At 49.6% G+C, this 17153-nt stretch overlaps 3 protein-coding genes across 7 annotated transcripts; all 3 read left to right on the forward strand.

Annotated features, from left to right (window-relative positions):
• The first annotated feature begins 34 nt into the window (after positions 1 to 34).
• LOC132264021 (spectrin alpha chain) lies at positions 35 to 10239 on the forward strand. 4 transcript variants are annotated; one of them, XM_059764068.1, is made up of 8 exons: positions 35 to 196; positions 1533 to 5550; positions 5665 to 5706; positions 6201 to 8124; positions 8196 to 8799; positions 8862 to 8891; positions 9099 to 9699; positions 9762 to 10239. In XM_059764068.1, the coding sequence occupies exons 2-8, from the start codon at positions 1564 to 1566 to the stop codon at positions 9888 to 9890; spliced, it is 7317 nt and encodes a 2438-aa protein (XP_059620051.1). In that variant the 5' UTR covers positions 35 to 196; positions 1533 to 1563; the 3' UTR covers positions 9891 to 10239. The 4 variants fall into 4 exon arrangements, with proteins under 4 accessions (XP_059620051.1, XP_059620052.1, XP_059620053.1 ...); XM_059764069.1 differs by lacking the exon at positions 8862 to 8891; XM_059764070.1 differs by lacking the exon at positions 5665 to 5706.
• A 453-nt stretch (positions 10240 to 10692) lies between these two features.
• On the forward strand, positions 10693 to 12129 carry LOC132264030 (alcohol dehydrogenase class-3). Its single transcript, XM_059764082.1, has 2 exons — positions 10693 to 10871; positions 10945 to 12129. The coding sequence occupies exons 1-2, from the start codon at positions 10851 to 10853 to the stop codon at positions 12055 to 12057; spliced, it is 1134 nt and encodes a 377-aa protein (XP_059620065.1). The 5' UTR covers positions 10693 to 10850; the 3' UTR covers positions 12058 to 12129.
• Positions 12130 to 12201: 72 nt separating this feature from the next.
• Positions 12202 to 17146, forward strand: LOC132264024 (myotubularin-related protein 8). 2 transcript variants are annotated; one of them, XR_009468523.1, is made up of 4 exons: positions 12202 to 12385; positions 14485 to 14601; positions 14673 to 16457; positions 16870 to 16964. XR_009468523.1 is itself a non-coding variant. In XM_059764075.1 (4 exons), exons 1-4 carry the CDS (start codon positions 12362 to 12364, stop codon positions 17134 to 17136), a joined length of 2055 nt encoding a protein of 684 aa, XP_059620058.1. In that variant the 5' UTR covers positions 12202 to 12361; the 3' UTR covers positions 17137 to 17146. The 2 variants fall into 2 exon arrangements, 1 of the variants encoding a protein (XP_059620058.1); XM_059764075.1 differs by having other exon boundaries at positions 14673 to 16319; positions 16870 to 17146.
• The last annotated feature ends 7 nt before the right edge of the window (positions 17147 to 17153 follow it).

Consider the following 17153-nt stretch of genomic DNA (forward strand, 5'->3'; position numbering starts at 1 on the left):
TCCGCGACGCGTCTGCAGACGATCCGATGTTTTATCTCTGGATATCGCTTATTGGATTCTCAGCTGGCACCACTGACGACGCCATTTATCGAAGAGGCACCGAAAAGAAATTGATCCGAGAAAAAACGCGAAAAACCAGAGAAAAAGTTGTGGAAGAGTGCTAAATTGTGTGACAGTGTGTGGATTAACACTCAAGGTATGGATTTTTCATAAAATTTCCCGCGGCAATGCATGGAATTGTGCGGAAAATTGATTAACTTGAATGATGTTTTTCGCCACACCCACAATCCAATTTCTCCCCAGCAAATTGCTCTGCCCGGCATAATTTTCCCACTTTCTCTCGACTTTTCACATCAAGATATGTTTTCTTGGGCGAAAATACGTTGAGAAACACAAATTCCTGCCGGTTCCGGGGGTCTTCGCCGACGAGTTACGTCATGACTATTTTAGAATTGTGTGCATGTGTGTGCGAGGCGCGGATTCCAGAGGGCGTGAGTGTGTGTGAGCGCGATGTGTTTGACCGGAAAAATCAATTCTCCGCATCGCGGCATTTCACAGAGAATCTCCAGCTCTTCGGCCTTCTAATTGCACTCGAAATAGCGTTCAGTGTGAAAGAGGCTGTGCTCCAAATTCGTGTGAGTCACGCTCACGAGAGAGAATTATTGTGTGGCATCTGTGTCATTGAGAAGTCTCTTCAAATTCATTAACAAACATCCAGCAGAAGTCACACAGAGTTAATTGGAAAACTATTCGGTGTGAAAAGTATGTAAATTCTGGGTGTGTCAGCAGTTTTCTGTCGCTAATCAGCTCGTTTTTCATTATGGACTTGTGTAGTCAAGGATTAATTTGTGATCAAATGGAGAGAAAATTTGATAAGAAAAGCTAATAAGAATTTCTGAAATAATATCAGACTTATCGATCTCTTCTCAATATTGTCCCCTGATTTACCTACATTTTCCTGTTTGCTAAAAGCTGGACAGTTTCTTGAATGAAAAACCATTTGACCTCAAAGATTGGAAGAGCGAAATTAGCATAAAACCTTGGCAGAAAATCAATAACTCCGCAATGAAGCGTAAGTTTTTGAAGCGTGATAAAACTTTCGTGAGACAATTCGAAGCTTGAACGGTGTATTTAATAAACAGGAACTGACAAAGAAAGCTAAGGGTCAAGATTAGGCAGATGGGAAATTGTGTTTGAAGGAATGCTATAGAAATCAATCAATACTTTCATGTTTTTCCTATAAGAAACATAAATTTGTTGGCTGAGTGCCACAGACTGTGATGAGCTGTTGATAAAAAGTTGCAACACACTGCAAAAGATGCCAAACCTTAATGTTTCACTAAAAAAAAAATAGTAGGAAAAATTTCAAATAACCTTCCGGGCGAATGAGTGTCTTTGGCTGGACGTGAGAAAACCGAGGGAAGTGGAAAAAAGGTCTTATCTAATCGCAAAAATATTTAATGTTGAACTTCTTTCACATCCACATATCTAAAAATATACTCATGACTTGAATTTCCACTTATGCTCTGCAGATTGTGCGGTGAATATTAGCCAGTGAAGAAAATGGAGCAATTCACGCCGAAGGAGGTGCGGATCTTGGAGACGGTGGAGGACATTCAGGAGCGCCGAGAGCAGGTTTTGGGTCGCTACAATGACTTCAAGCTGGAGACGCGCCAGAAGAGGGAGAAGCTCGAGGACTCTCGTCGCTTCCAGTACTTCAAGCGCGACGCTGATGAACTGGAGAGTTGGATTCATGAGAAACTGCAGGCGGCCAGTGAGGAGAGCTATCGCGATCCGACGAATCTGCAGGCGAAGATCCAGAAGCACCAGGCCTTCGAGGCCGAAGTGTCGGCGCACAGCAATGCCATCGTGACGCTGGACAACACGGGCCAGGAGATGATCAATCAGCAGCACTTTGCGTCCGAAACGATCCAGCGACGCCTGGATGAGCTGCACCGCCTGTGGGAGTTGCTGCTGTCGCGCCTCGCGGAGAAGGGCATGAAGCTGCAGCAGGCGCTTGTGCTGGTGCAGTTCCTCAGGCACTGCGAGGAGGTGATGTTCTGGATCAAGGACAAGGAGGCCTTCGTCACGGCGGACGAGTTTGGGCATGATCTGGAGCACGTGGAGGTGCTGCAGCGCAAGTTCGATGAGTTCCAGAAGGACATGGCCTCGCAGGAGTACCGTGTGACGGAGGTGAATCAAATGGCGGATCAACTGATTCAGGATGGTCATCCGGAGCGTGAGATTATCGTGAAAAAGAAGGAGGAACTGAACGATGCGTGGCAGAGGCTGAAGCAGCTGGCGATACTGAGGCAGGAGAAGCTGTTCGGTGCCCATGAGATTCAGCGTTTCAATCGCGATGCCGACGAGACCGTGGCATGGATCGCTGAGAAAGACGTTGTGCTTTCTTCTGACGATCACGGACGCGACTTGGCCAGTGTTCAGGCACTTCAGCGCAAGCACGAGGGCGTGGAGCGCGATTTGGCAGCTCTGGAGGACAAGGTGGCGACGCTGAGTGACGAGGCGCAGCGCCTGTGCAGCACACATGATGATCACAGTGGTCAGATCAAGGACAAGCAGGCGGAGATCGTCCAGAACTGGGAATCTCTGAAGGCCAAGGCGAAGGATCGCAAGGAGAAGCTCGACGAATCATACTATTTGCATCGCTTCTTGGCGGACTTCAGGGATCTCATCTCCTGGATCAACGGCATGAAGGCGATCATCTCAGCTGATGAGTTGGCCAAGGATGTGGCGGGAGCTGAGGCTCTGCTTGAGCGTCACCAGGAGCACAAGGGAGAGATCGACGCTCGCGAGGACAGCTTCCGACTGACCGCCGAGGCTGGGAATTTGCTGCTGGAGAGGAAGCACTACGCCTCGTCAGAGGTGCAGGAGAAACTGTCCGTGCTTGAGAATGAAAAGACAGCGCTGCACAATCTCTGGGAGGATCGCCGCATTTTGTATGAGCAGTGCATGGATTTGCAGCTGTTCTACCGCGACACCGAACAGGCGGACACTTGGATGGCGAAGCAGGAGGCTTTCCTCGCCAATGAAGACCTGGGCGATTCCCTGGATTCTGTCGAAGCGCTAATTAAGAAGCACGAGGACTTTGAGAAGAGTCTGGCGGCGCAGGAAGAGAAGATCAAGGCTCTGGACATCTTTGCCACCAAACTCATCGATGGCCAGCACTATGCTGCTGATGATGTCGCACAGAGACGTGCTATGCTCCTGGCCAGGCGTTCGGCACTCATGGAGAAGTCCTCTGCTCGCCGACTTCTGCTCGAGGACTCGAATAAATTGCAACAATTCGAACGTGACTGCGATGAGACGAAGGGATGGATTTCGGAGAAGCTGAAATTCGCCACTGACGACAGCTATTTGGATCCCACGAACATCAACGGGAAAGTGCAGAAGCATCAGAACTTCGAGCAAGAACTGAATGCCAACAAGTCTCGAATTGAGGACATTACGACAATTGGATCTGAGCTTGTGGATCGCAATCATTATGCGTCGGATCAGGTGAATTCCCGAATGCAGGAGATTATCACGCTGTGGGAGACACTCGTGCAGGCTTCCGACAAGAAGGGATGCAAGCTTCAAGAGGCTTCACAGCAGCAGCAGTTTAATCGCACGATTGAGGACATTGAGCTGTGGCTGAGCGAGATCGAAGGACAGCTAATGTCTGAGGACTACGGCAAGGATTTGACGAGTGTGCAGAACTTGCAGAAGAAGCACGCTTTGCTGGAGTCTGACGTGCAGGCGCACCAGGATCGCATTGAGAGCATCAAAGTGGCTGCCAATAAGTTCATCGAGAGCGGACATTTCGACTCGGAGAACATTGAGAACAAGGAGAAGGCGCTGTCGAAGAGATACGCGACCTTGGCGGCTCCGATGGGCGATCGCCGGAAGCGTCTCTACGATTCCCTGCAAGTGCAGCAGCTGTTCCGCGATCTGGAGGACGAAGGCGCATGGATTCGCGAGAAGGAGCCAATTGCTGGGTCCACCAATCGCGGTCGGGACTTGATTGGTGTGCAGAACTTGATCAAGAAGCATCAGGCTGTCCTGGCGGAGATTAACAACCACGAGAGTCGCCTGGCGGCTGTTGTGCAGAACGGAGAGGTGATGGTGAATGATCAGCCGTTCGCCAGTGAAGGGATTAAGCAGCGCTTGGACGCTCTCAAGGATCAGTGGGACAATCTGAAGGATAAGGCACTGCAGAGGAAGCAAGATCTCGAAGATTCTCTGCAGGCTCATCAGTACTTTGCCGATGCTAACGAGGCGGAGTCGTGGATGAAGGAGAAGGAGCCAATTGTGTCCAGCACGGATTATGGAAAGGATGAAGACAGCTCTGAGGCTCTGCTGAAGAAGCACGAGGCTCTGGTGTCTGATCTCGAGGCATTCGGCAACACCATTCAATCGCTGCAGGAGCAGGCGAAGAACTGCCGCCAACAGGAGACGCCTGTGGTGGATATCACTGGCAAGGAGTGCGTCGTGGCGCTGTACGATTACACCGAGAAGTCCCCGAGGGAGGTGTCCATGAAGAAGGGCGACGTGCTGACGCTGCTGAATAGCAGCAACAAGGATTGGTGGAAGGTAGAGGTGAACGATCGCCAGGGCTTCGTTCCGGCGGCCTACATCAAGAAGATCGATGCTGGGTTGAGCGCGAGTCAGCAGAATCTGGTCGATGGCTACTCAATTGGCAAGAGACAGGCGCAGATCAATGCTCAATACGACAACCTCTTGGCTCTGGCACGGGAGAGGCAGAACAAGCTGAATGAGACGGTGAAGGCGTACGTGTTGGTGCGCGAAGCCGCAGACTTGGCCGCCTGGATTAAGGACAAGGAGAATCATGCCCAGATCAAGGATGTTGGCGAAGATCTCGAGGAAGTTGAGGTGCTGCAGAAGAAATTTGATGACTTCAATGACGACCTGAAGGCCAATGAGGTGCGCCTGGCGAACATGAATGAGATTGCCGTTCAGCTGACGTCTCTTGGACAAACAGAAGCGGCGCTCAAGATTCAGACGCAGATGCAGGATCTCAATGAGAAGTGGGCGACACTGCAGCAAGTGACAACTGAGAGGGCTTCTCAGCTGGGATCTGCTCATGAAGTGCAGAGATTCCATCGGGATATCGATGAGACGAAGGATTGGATTGCCGAGAAGGAGAATGCGCTGAACAACGATGATCTGGGCAAGGATTTGAGGAGTGTTCAGACACTGCAGCGCAAGCACGAAGGCTTGGAGCGTGACTTGGCGGCTCTCAGGGATAAAATTCGCCAGCTGGATGAGACTGCCAATCGCCTGATGCAGAGTCATCCGGAGAGTGCTGAGCAGACTTACGCCAAGCAGAAGGAGATCAATGAGATGTGGGATCAGATTACCACCAAGGCGACGGCGCGTAAGGAGAAATTGCTGGATTCGTATGACTTGCAGCGTTTCCTCAGCGACTATCGCGATCTGATGGCGTGGATCAGCTCGATGATGGGACTCGTGACATCTGAGGAGTTGGCCAATGATGTGACAGGAGCCGAAGCTCTGATTGAGCGTCATCAGGTGAGTAAATCCAACTGTTTTCCACATCTCATCTCAACACATTCCCCTTATTTTCTCATATCATTGTCTTTTTCTTCTTTCATGATCACATTGTTTTTCCCTCCTTGTGTATAGAATCAACGGGCCGAATTTGATTTCCGTTACGGTATTCCGCAGGTATTGGGACAAAATATCACTGTCCTGGCTTTATTGGTTTTCCCTGAAAAATTTTCCTTTTTTTCCTTTGATTTCTGTGTCGTGATTTGTGAACTTATTATTAATTTACACGCACACAAAAGTGATGCTATTTATACTCTCCTTGTCGTCACTAATAAGGCACACGAGTTTTTTTTATTCTTCGTTTCTAAATTGACTTTTATCAAAATTTTCTGCAGTCAGTGGAATTTTTGTTTTGGCAAAATATAAATATGATCTGTGAGACGATCTTGAGAGCTAATCTAATAACAAGAAGATTTGCAAGAGCTTCGTGTGATTTTTTGTCATTCTGTGATTTTGCATTTCTTGGCCAGAGTTTTGAGCATAATGAGAAATTGCAGATTCGCAGCACTTCCATTTGGCATGTTTTTCACTGTGTTGTTTTTCACGATTTCACACAGAAACTTTCTCTGTGCATTTCACTTTAACACTTCTTCGTCTTTCTGCGTGTGTAGGAGCATCGCACGGAAATCGACGCCAGAGCGGGAACTTTTGCTGCTTTCGAGCAATTTGGCACGGAACTGCTGCAGGCCAATCACTATGCGTCGCCGGAGATTCAGGAGAAGATTGACGGACTGGCGAAGGCGCGTGAGGAGCTGGAGAAGGCGTGGACGCTGAGGCGTCTGCAGTTGGATCAGAATCTCGATTTGCAGCTGTACTTGAGAGATTGCGAGCAGGCTGAGAACTGGATGTCGGCTCGAGAGGCTTTCCTGAATGCCGAGGAAGTGGACTCCAAGGGCGATAATGTGGAGGCGTTGATCAAGAAGCACGAGGACTTTGACAAGGCCATCAATGGTCACGAGGAGAAGATCGCGGCACTTCAAGTGCTGGCGGATCAGCTCACGGCTCAGGATCACTACGCGTCGAAGCTGATTGACGACAAGAGGCAGCAAGTGCTGGAGCGCTGGCGTCATCTGAAGGAGGGCTTGATTGAGAAGAGATCTCGCCTGGGTGACGAGCAGACTCTGCAGCAATTCAGTCGCGATGCCGATGAGATTGAGAACTGGATTGCGGAGAAGCTGCAATTGGCCACTGAGGAGAGTTACAAGGATCCGGCGAACATCCAGTCGAAGCACCAGAAGCACCAGGCTTTCGAGGCTGAATTGGCGGCCAATGCTGACAGGATCCAGAGCGTCTTGGCCATGGGTGGAAATCTGATTGACAAGAAGCAGTGCAGTGGATCTGAGGATGCTGTGCAGAAACGTCTCTCCTCGATTGCCGACCAGTGGGAATATCTCACTCAGAAGACCACGGAGAAGTCGCTGAAGCTGAAGGAGGCCAACAAGCAGAGGACGTATATTGCTGCCGTGAAGGATCTGGACTTCTGGCTGGGCGAAGTGGAGAGTTTGCTGACGTCTGAGGATGCTGGAAAGGATTTGGCATCCGTGCAGAATCTGATGAAGAAGCAGCAACTTGTGGAGGCGGACATTCAGGCGCACGAGGATCGCATCAAGGACATGAATCAGCAGGCGGATTCTCTGGTGGACAGTGGGCAGTTTGACAGTGCTGGCATTCAGGAGAAGCGCCAGTCCATCAATGAGCGCTATGAGAGAATCAGGAATTTGGCTGCTCATCGCCAGGCGCGTCTCAATGAGGCTCTGACGCTGCATCAGTTCTTCCGTGACATTGCCGATGAGGAGAGTTGGATCAAGGAGAAGAAGCTCCTTGTGGGCAGCGACGACTACGGTCGAGATTTGACTGGCGTGCAGAATCTGAAGAAGAAGCACAAGCGTCTGGAGGCGGAGTTAGCGTCCCACGAGCCAGCCATTCAGGCTGTCCAGGAGGCCGGGGAGAAGTTGATGGATGTGTCGAATCTGGGCGTGCCGGAGATTGAGCAGCGCCTGAAGGCGCTCAATCAGGCGTGGGCAGAGCTGAAGGGATTGGCCGCCACGCGTGGTCAGAAGCTCGATGAGTCGCTGATCTATCAACAATTCCTGGCCAAGGTGGAGGAAGAGGAGGCCTGGATCACGGAGAAGCAGCAGCTGCTCTCCGTTGAGGACTATGGCGACTCAATGGCGGCCGTTCAGGGACTGCTGAAGAAGCACGACGCCTTCGAGACGGACTTTGCCGCTCATCGCGATCGCTGCTCTGACATTTGCGAGCACGGAGCGAAGCTGGTGGCGAACAACAACCACCATCAAGAGAGCATTAAGCAAAGATGTGCACAGCTGCAGAACAAACTGGACAACTTGTCGAGCTTGGCCACAAGGCGCAAGGCAGCGCTCCTGGACAATTCGGCGTACTTGCAGTTCATGTGGAAGGCGGATGTGGTTGAGAGCTGGATTGCGGACAAGGAGAGCTACGTGCGATCTGAGGAGTACGGAAGGGATTTGTCAACGGTCCAGACACTGCTCACGAAGCAGGAGACCTTTGATGCTGGTGAGTTTCCAGTGGAGTTTGAGAAGTGGCTGAAATGGGATGATTTGACTGTTTTTTTTTTCTTTTTGCAGGTCTCACGGCATTTGAGCAGGAAGGAATCCATAACATCACAGCTCTGAAGGATCAATTGATTGGCGCCAATCACGCACAATCGCCGTCTATCATCAAGCGCCATGAGGATGTCCTTGCTCGCTGGCAGAAGCTCAGGGAAGCGTCTGACGCACGCAAGTTCCGTCTTCTCTCCATGCAAGATCAGTTCAGGCAGATTGAAGAGCTCTACTTGACATTTGCCAAGAAGGCATCGGCTTTCAACTCGTGGTTCGAGAATGCCGAGGAGGATCTCACCGATCCAGTGCGCTGCAATTCGATTGAGGAGATCAAGGCACTGAGGGAGGCTCATGCGCAGTTCCAGGCTTCACTCTCATCGGCTGAGGCGGACTTTAAGGCTCTGGCGGCGCTCGACCAGAAGATCAAGAGCTTCAATGTGGGACCAAATCCGTACACGTGGTTCACGATGGAGGCCCTCGAGGACACTTGGCGCAATCTGCAGAAGATCATCGAGGAGAGAGATGGCGAATTGGCCAAGGAGGCGCATCGCCAGGAGGAGAATGACAAGCTGAGGAAGGAGTTCGCCAAGCACGCCAATCTGTTCCATCAGTGGCTGACAGAGACCAGGTAAAATGTGCTAAGATTGCACTCTTCTTTGACAGTATTCTCATCTAATGGTTCATTTATAGATATTTGATTCTCGGCTGGGATAATAATGGGTAAAAAGACAGAGAAATTGGTGTGATGTTGACTTTCTCTAACGCTCAAGGCGCGCTCTAATCTCTCTCTAAGCAGACTCTAACTATAGAGCTGAAATCCAATTCGAAAAATCGTTGTTCTTATTGTTGTCAGATTAACAATTGGTGTGGCGTTTGATGGTTTTCTTAGGCACTATTGTCTAATGCCTTCCTTGTCTGGCTTTCCAGGACTTCGATGATGGAAGGCTCGGGATCTTTGGAGCAGCAATTGGAGGCTCTGCGCGTGAAGGCGGTTGAAGTGAGGGCGCGTCGTGTGGACTTGAAGAAGATTGAGGAGTTGGGAGCTCTGCTCGAGGAGCATCTCATCTTGGACAATCGCTACACGGAGCACTCGACTGTGGGCCTGGCGCAGCAGTGGGATCAGCTGGATCAGCTGTCCATGCGCATGCAGCACAATCTGGAGCAGCAGATTCAGGCGAGGAATCACTCGGGCGTGTCTGAGGACTCGCTCAAGGAGTTCAGCATGATGTTCAAGCACTTCGACAAGGACAAGAGTGGCAAGCTGAACCATCAGGAGTTCAAGTCCTGCCTGAGGGCGCTCGGCTACGATCTGCCGATGGTGGAGGAGGGTCAGCCGGATCCGGAGTTTGAGGACATCCTGAGTGTGGTGGATCCCAACAGGGATGGCTATGTGCCACTGCAGGACTACATCTCCTTCATGATATCCAAGGAGACGGAGAATGTGCAGAGCTATGAGGAGATCGAGAACGCCTTCAGAGCCATCACAGCCTCGGATAGACCTTATGTGACCAAGGAGGAGCTCTACTGCGTAAGAAATTACTGTGATTCTCCTCTCGGACTGCCCTCTAATTGTTGTCTCTTTATTTACAGAACCTCACGAAGGACATGGCAGACTACTGCGTGAACAGAATGAAGCCCTACATCGATCCCAAGTCGGGCCATCCTGTCGCCGGAGCGTTAGATTATATAGATTTCACGAGGACTCTCTTCCAGAATTGAGAGTCCTCTGCATAAGCATTTTGTGCTTCTATCTTTGATAAATTATTCGTATTCTTTTGCACATTGGGAAGAAGGCAAGAACACTCACAAGAGAGTGGCTCTTTTTCACTTTTCACACACTACATTTCCCAAAAACTTTTTCGTATTCATAGCGTGTTTAGAGAACTCTTCTATATATTTTATAAGATGGAAATCCATGAAATTGTTTGTCTTTCCTAAAGTATATATGGCATTTAATCGAATTGATTATAGAAGGCTTAATGTAATGCAAGCTGGCAAAAGATACTCTGTGTAGAGATGCTTGAAATGTGTGCCGCAGCGTAAGCCAATAAATATTCATTCTTCAGAAGTTGGTGGACTTTTTACTGATCTCTGCATGGAATAATGGAACATCAGCAGCGGGATGATTACGCAACGCCTTATCTTTTTTCCGCACAATCGCTATTTTTAGGCGAAACGAGAGACCTTGACCGTGTGACTGAATGAAAAAGCACCTCCATTTATCAGCAAAAACGAATTAAATTGTTATTTGATTGTATTTTTGGTGCAAATCTGGCGTAAGCAACAAAGTAACAGCGATTTTTAACACCCCACAAATTGATCCTCAATTTTTAAAGTCCTGTTGTACGGATCAAGGCAAGATTGTAATATGTTATAGATTGCATTGAGATTCACATCATATTTTAGGTTTAAAATGCCTCTAAATCTTGCTCTAAACTTAAAATTTTAAGTCAATTTCGAGTTATTTGCCAGAAAAGCAATTTATTTCAGTTGAACCTCGAGATAAACCATTTTTCTGGACACCCTGTGTAACTTTTACTACGTGTAATTAATCGGTCACCTTTGCACACGACTCCAATCCGGTCAGTTGTTGCTCGGCGTTCATTCAAGTGATAAAATCCTCCTTAATACTCACAACCAGTCAATTAATCACTTCCCGGTGAAATATCCATCAGGAAAATGTCCAGCACAGCAGGAAAAGTGAGTGAGAAAATCCACCAATGACTTGGACAACGTTCTCTGACCTTTCGGGCGTCTTCTATGATCTTTCCAGGTTATCAAGTGCCGGGCTGCTGTGGCCTGGAAGGAGAAGGCGCCGCTGACCATCGAGGAGATCGAGGTGGACCCGCCGAAGGCCCACGAGGTGCGCATCAAGATCGTGGCCACGGGCGTGTGTCACACGGACGCCTACACTCTGGGCGGATCTGACCCGGAAGGCCTCTTCCCGGTGGTCCTGGGCCACGAGGGCGCCGGCATTGTGGAGAGTGTGGGCGAGGGAGTGACGGGATTCAAGGAGGGCGACCATGTCATCCCGCTGTACATTCCGCAGTGCAACGAGTGCAGCTTCTGCAAGTCCGGCAAGACGAACTTGTGCCAGAAGATCCGCGTCACGCAGGGTCGCGGCGTGATGCCCGAGGGCTCCAGTCGCTTCCGGTGCCGCGGACAGACGCTGTTCCATTTCATGGGCACGTCCACGTTCTCCGAGTACACCGTCGTGGCGGACATTTCGCTGTGTCGTGTGGATCGCGAAGCTCCGCTGGACAAGGTGTGTCTGCTCGGCTGTGGCATTCCCACGGGCTATGGCGCTGCGCTGAACACCGCCCAGGTGGAGCCCGGCTCCACGTGCGCTATCTGGGGCTTGGGCTGTGTTGGCCTGGCCGTGGCGATGGGCTGCAAGAAGGCCGGAGCCTCGAGAATCATTGGTGTGGACGTGAACCCGGGAAAGTTCGCCGTGGGATCAAAATTTGGATGCACGGAGTTTGTGAATCCCAAGGATTACGATCGTCCCATCCAGGAGGTTCTGGTGGAATTGACCGGAGGCGGTCTGGACTACACCTTCGAGTGCATTGGCAATGTGGCCACAATGCGTGCTGCCCTGGAGTCCTGTTGCAAAGGCTGGGGAACATCCGTGATCATCGGCGTGGCAGCTGCGGGCACAGAGATCAGCACGAAGCCTTTCTACCTCGTCACTGGACGCTCCTGGAAGGGCAGCGCGTTCGGCGGCTGGAAGAGTATCGATAGTGTGCCGATGCTGGTCAGCGAGTATCTGAACAAGAACCTCTTGATTGATGAATTCATCACGCACACAATGAACCTGGACAAGATCAACGAAGCCTTCGATCTGATGCACGAGGGCAAGAGCATCCGAAGCATTGTGAACTTTTGAAGGATTATATTGTGAGCATTTTTTGTACTCTGGAAAATACTTGGGAAAATATATCGGCCGTTGCCATTCAAATTGGAATTCCGGAATCTGATTGAGGTTATGTCACTCTCGGGAAGACCAGTCGAAGAAAAAGAAGAAGAAACATCAGTCTGGAGGATTTTGAGGAGGCTTTGTGAGTGTTTTTTGTGTTTTCGGGCAGTAAAAGTGATAAAATCGAATTTCTCAAGTGTTTTGCAACACCACTGTGACCCCAAGCATCCCACGGAGTTGTGGGATTGTCCACACGACGCCAATCAAGCTGACAATGGAGCTGATAAAAACACCCAAGGTACGAAAGTCACAATGGAGTCTCTCGTTTTCCCCCTTTTTCCTCCCCCGATTACTCCAGACTCGGCTGATAAACAGCACTGGCAATTGTGTGTCATCCCCGCTGACGAGATTCCCGGGAGAGATGTGGAAAATTCCACTTAGGAGGATGCTAAAAGCCACCCATATGGCAAATCGGCGGAGGCTGGGCATCAGCTGCGCATGCCTCCGGAAGGGGCTTCGCTGGAGAAACCGTGCTCCACCACTCCTGGGGCTGATTTCTCCACTTGGGAAATTCGTTGACCCACTTCGTCAGCATTTCAAGGGCACATTTTCCCCACGCAGCACATCTAATCCGCTCTGTCGCACGCAAGACACCGCGAAGAGGCTCCTTTTCTCGCCCTGTCAGTCCTCCGCGGAGAGTCCTCAGGACACCATCGGGCGCACGAGAGTGGTTCCTAGTGCAGAAAATCCCACCCAGAGTGTGGCAATCGCGTCTTCAGTGTCCTGTCACGCGAAGATGTCCGCCGCGGCGAGTGATTTGTCGCCCACGGCGTCTCTCAGGAGGAACTTCGACGAGCTCTCGCCCGAGACGACAGACGACGTGGAGAGGAAGATGCTCTGGGGCGTCCCAGTGCCGCCGTTCGTCTCCGAGCGCGTCGTGTCGTGGATCGAAGAAGGTCTGCAGGAGCCAGCGGTGTTCTTCCGCGACACTCTCGTCCTCAAAAAGGTCCAATTACATAATGGCCAATTGATTTTCCTCAACTTTTCAGTCAGTGGCGCGTCGCAGAAAATGGGGGAGAACTTTTCAATGGACTTTATTGATTTGTGTGTCTTTCGACACAAACTTTCTCCTCCTTCGCGAGATGGCATCTTGCGGAGTTGCCAGTGGAATGTCCTCACGAACGTGTCTCGCATGCAATCCTCCCGATGGAACACACAAAACACACACTATGAATTTTTCATTTCATTTTAGAGAGAGAGTCTTCTTGAAAATTCCACCATCGATTTGATGCTTATCTAAACTTATTGCTTATTCAGCTGATGGGGAAGTTGAATATATTGAAATCTCTTTATCAAATATTTGGGAATTGCGTGTTCTTTTCTCATGCTCTGAATGTTTCCAATGAATAATTTGTGGGTAATTAATCTGGCGCTTTGTTTGCACCACAACATTTTCCTGATTTCATATGACCTTCCACGAGTCTGTCGATCATTAGATATAAAGACCAAAGTTTTCTGCAAGATTGTGATTTGAGTTTGAGAAGAAGTTCAATTAACAAAAGCAGTAAGTTGGGAGAAGTAGAAATGTTTAAAAGATTGTGGATATCATGCGTTTATAAGCTGAGTTTAGGACTGAAAATTAGAATAAATTTGTAGCAATTTCCATTCATTTCGGCGCCCCTTTTGAACTCTTTGAGTATTCAAAATCAAGGAAGACCCAATTTGATGTTCGATTTCCTAAAAATATAATATCTAATCGGGTTTTAGCATGATTAGATTAAAAAATGACAAAATAATTTATTGGTAAAACAACTGGTGAATTGATTTCTTATTTACGCTTCAATAATTCTGTCAAAAAGGACTCAAAATAGTATAAATATATAATTATAAGACGTTTTATGCAAATTGATATTTGCACATCCAAGAACTTTCTAAGAAATCGTTCTGAAAATCTCTCGAAAATATTAGGCAAGTTTTAAAAGCTGCTAAAATTTTAATTCTGTCTACAGCTCTTATCGATTTGTTTCCCCATTTTTGCTGAAAATACTTGAGATATTTTGCACTCAAATATTTGGGCAGAAAGAAGCAATAGAAATTTTGTAGATTTTAAATCGCTCTTTCGTGACTCACACCATTGCTCAATAGGCGCTAAATGAATAAGAAATTGCTGGCAATTTGCAGTGAATCGCTCTGAAATTTATTTGTCATTCTCTGAATAGAAGAACATCTGTATAAACGCTCGTGTTCAGATGTTCATCTAAATTCCAAGTCACTTTCCCCCGAAATTCGACATCCTTCGGCATTGCGCAGATTTTCGCTGGAGAGTGAAAGGAATCTGCAAACAAGTTGCCGCACAAGTCCTAATAAAAACTCTCCCTTTTCTCCCTTGTCTTTTAGGTGGAGAATGTGCGGATGATTGATCGCTACAACAGCAAGAATGCCTCAATTGGAACGCTGTATTTGACGGCAACTCACTTGATTTTCGTTGATCCCGAGGCGAATAAGGAGACTTGGGTAAATTTGCATTAATTTCATGAGTCAGCGAAGCGAACATGGAGAGATTTGAGGGCATTTTCTTTCTTCAGATTCTCCACATGCACATTGCGACGATTGATAAATTGCCGCTGAGCACAACCGGATCACCTCTCTTGATTCGCTGCAAGACGTTTCTCTCCGTGACATTCGTGATTCCCAAGGAGCGCGAGTGTCACGATGTGTACGTGACGCTGCTGAAGCTGTGTCAGCCGGTGCACATCAAGAATCTCTACTGCTTCCACTACACATCGAGCAACGAAGACCTGCCGAAGACGTCTGGGTGGGACTTCTTCCGCCTGGAGACGGAGTTCAAGCGGATGCGCGTGCCCAACGAGGACTGGGCGTTGTGCACGCTCAACGCGAACTACGAGCTGTGCGACACGTACCCGCGCCAGCTGTACGTGCCAGCGGAGGCGTCCACGGCCGTGCTGATGGGCAGCAGCAGATTCCGGTCGAAGGGACGTCTGCCGGCGCTGACGTACTTGCACAGCAACAGAGCGTCGATCTGCCGATGCAGCCAGCCGCTGTCGGGCTTCAGTGCGCGCTGCCTGGAGGACGAGCAGATGCTGGAGGCGATCAGGAAGACGAATCCCAATGCCAGCTACATGTATGTGGTGGACACGCGGCCGCGCATCAATGCGATGGCCAACAGGGCGGCGGGAAAGGGGTATGAGAACGAGGCTTTCTATGAGAACATCAAGTTTCACTTCCTGGGCATTGAGAACATTCACGTGATGAGGACGAGCCTGCAGAAGTTGGTGGAGACGTGCGAGCAGAAGGCGCCCACGATGAGTGGATTCCTGGGCTCGTTGGAGTCCTCGGGGTGGCTGAAGCACATCCGTTCGATTCTGGACACGTCAAACTTCATCGCCACGGCGGTGGACAAGGGCATTTCGGTGGTGGTGCACTGCTCAGATGGGTGGGACAGAACGGCGCAGGTGTGCTCCCTGGCGGCGCTCATTCTCGATCCCTTCTATCGCACAATCAAGGGATTCCAGGCACTGATTGAGAAAGACTGGCTGGCCTTCGGGCACAAATTCAGCGAGCGCTGCGGCTACATCCAGACGGATCCCAAGGAGATGTCGCCGGTGTTCACGCAGTTCCTCGACAGCACGTGGCAACTCATGCAGCAGCGCTGCGATGCGTTTGAGTTCAACGAGCGCTTCCTGCTCACACTGCACGATCACGTGCAATCCTGTCAGTACGGCACATTTATTGGGAACTGTGAGAAAGATCGCCTGGACTTGCGTCTGTCCGAAACCACCTTCTCGCTCTGGGGACACATGGCGAACCACATCAACGAGTACATCAATCCGCTGTACAGGCCCGAGATGGAGGAGATCCTGAAGCCTAATCTAGCACCGCAATGCATCAAGTTCTGGCGCGGCATGTACAGTCGCTTCGAGAGTGGCGTGCACCCACGCGAGCCGCTGGGCGATCTGCTGCTGGCCAGCAGGGATCACTGCACATCGCTGGAGGATCACGTGCAGCATCTCACGAAGAGGATCTCCAATCTGAAGAATCTGATCTCCAAGTCCGCCAAGCGGTTCCAGGGACCCTCGATGAGGCTCAAGGACAACAAGGAGCCGACAGAGATCAATGATAATCGCTACAACTATGACAAGAGATCGGGACAGTTGACAGACACCACGGATCATCCGCTGCAGTCGTCAGATTTCTCCTTCTCCAATCTTTCCGTGAGTGCCGCCTCTGTTTCTTATCGTTCTTTGGCTTCTTTTAGGTCCCGGAGAAGGTATTAATCACGAAAGTAGCTCTCTTATGCGCGAGAAATTGAATGCGAGGGGATGTGAATGATAAAATTGATTGCTGAAAAGGTATTTTGATCAAATTATTCGATTTCAACACTCATAAATTCAAAATTTTGTTGAATATCATTTTTCAAAGTTTGACGAAAAAAAAATCCCATTTCCTACAAGATTATCAAGAAGAGTGCTTATCGGTATCATTTACTCCGTATCATGGATTCATGGAAGCCCGAAGAGCGAGAGAGTTAATTGCATAAAATATTACCATACAGAAGAGTTGCGAGACTTTAATAGCCGCTCTACTTATACTATCTCAGCGCACAAAGTGCTGTGAATATAATGTTTATCATCATAATTGCCTCGCTTGTGAGCGGCGTGATAAATTGGTAATTCACTCCGCTGAGGGACAAAGTAATTGGCTTATGAATAAAAGATGGGACATTAGAAGAGTGAGTAAACATGGATTTTTGCTCTCTTGCAGATCTCCGAGACGAACACAGAGATCCAGCAGATAAATGCAGAGATGGAGTCCGTGGCGGTGGACTGGAAGTCGATGCGGAATGTCACGGTGTGCTCGTGCTCCACGCCCTTCGACCAGTTCAGCCGCAAGAGTCACTGCTGGAAGTGCGGCGAAGTCTTCTGCTCGCGCTGCATCGTGCGAACTGTGCCGCTGGCGGGTCACCACAGCGGGAATCCCGTGCCCGTCTGTCGTTCCTGCTTCCGGACACTGCAGCAGACGACGCCGTAGGGCGATGGTGGGCATTG

Source organism: Phlebotomus argentipes, unplaced genomic scaffold, assembly GCF_947086385.1.
Source record: "Phlebotomus argentipes unplaced genomic scaffold, Phlebotomus argentipes genome assembly contig_32, whole genome shotgun sequence".
NCBI lineage: Eukaryota > Metazoa > Arthropoda > Insecta > Diptera > Psychodidae > Phlebotomus > Phlebotomus argentipes.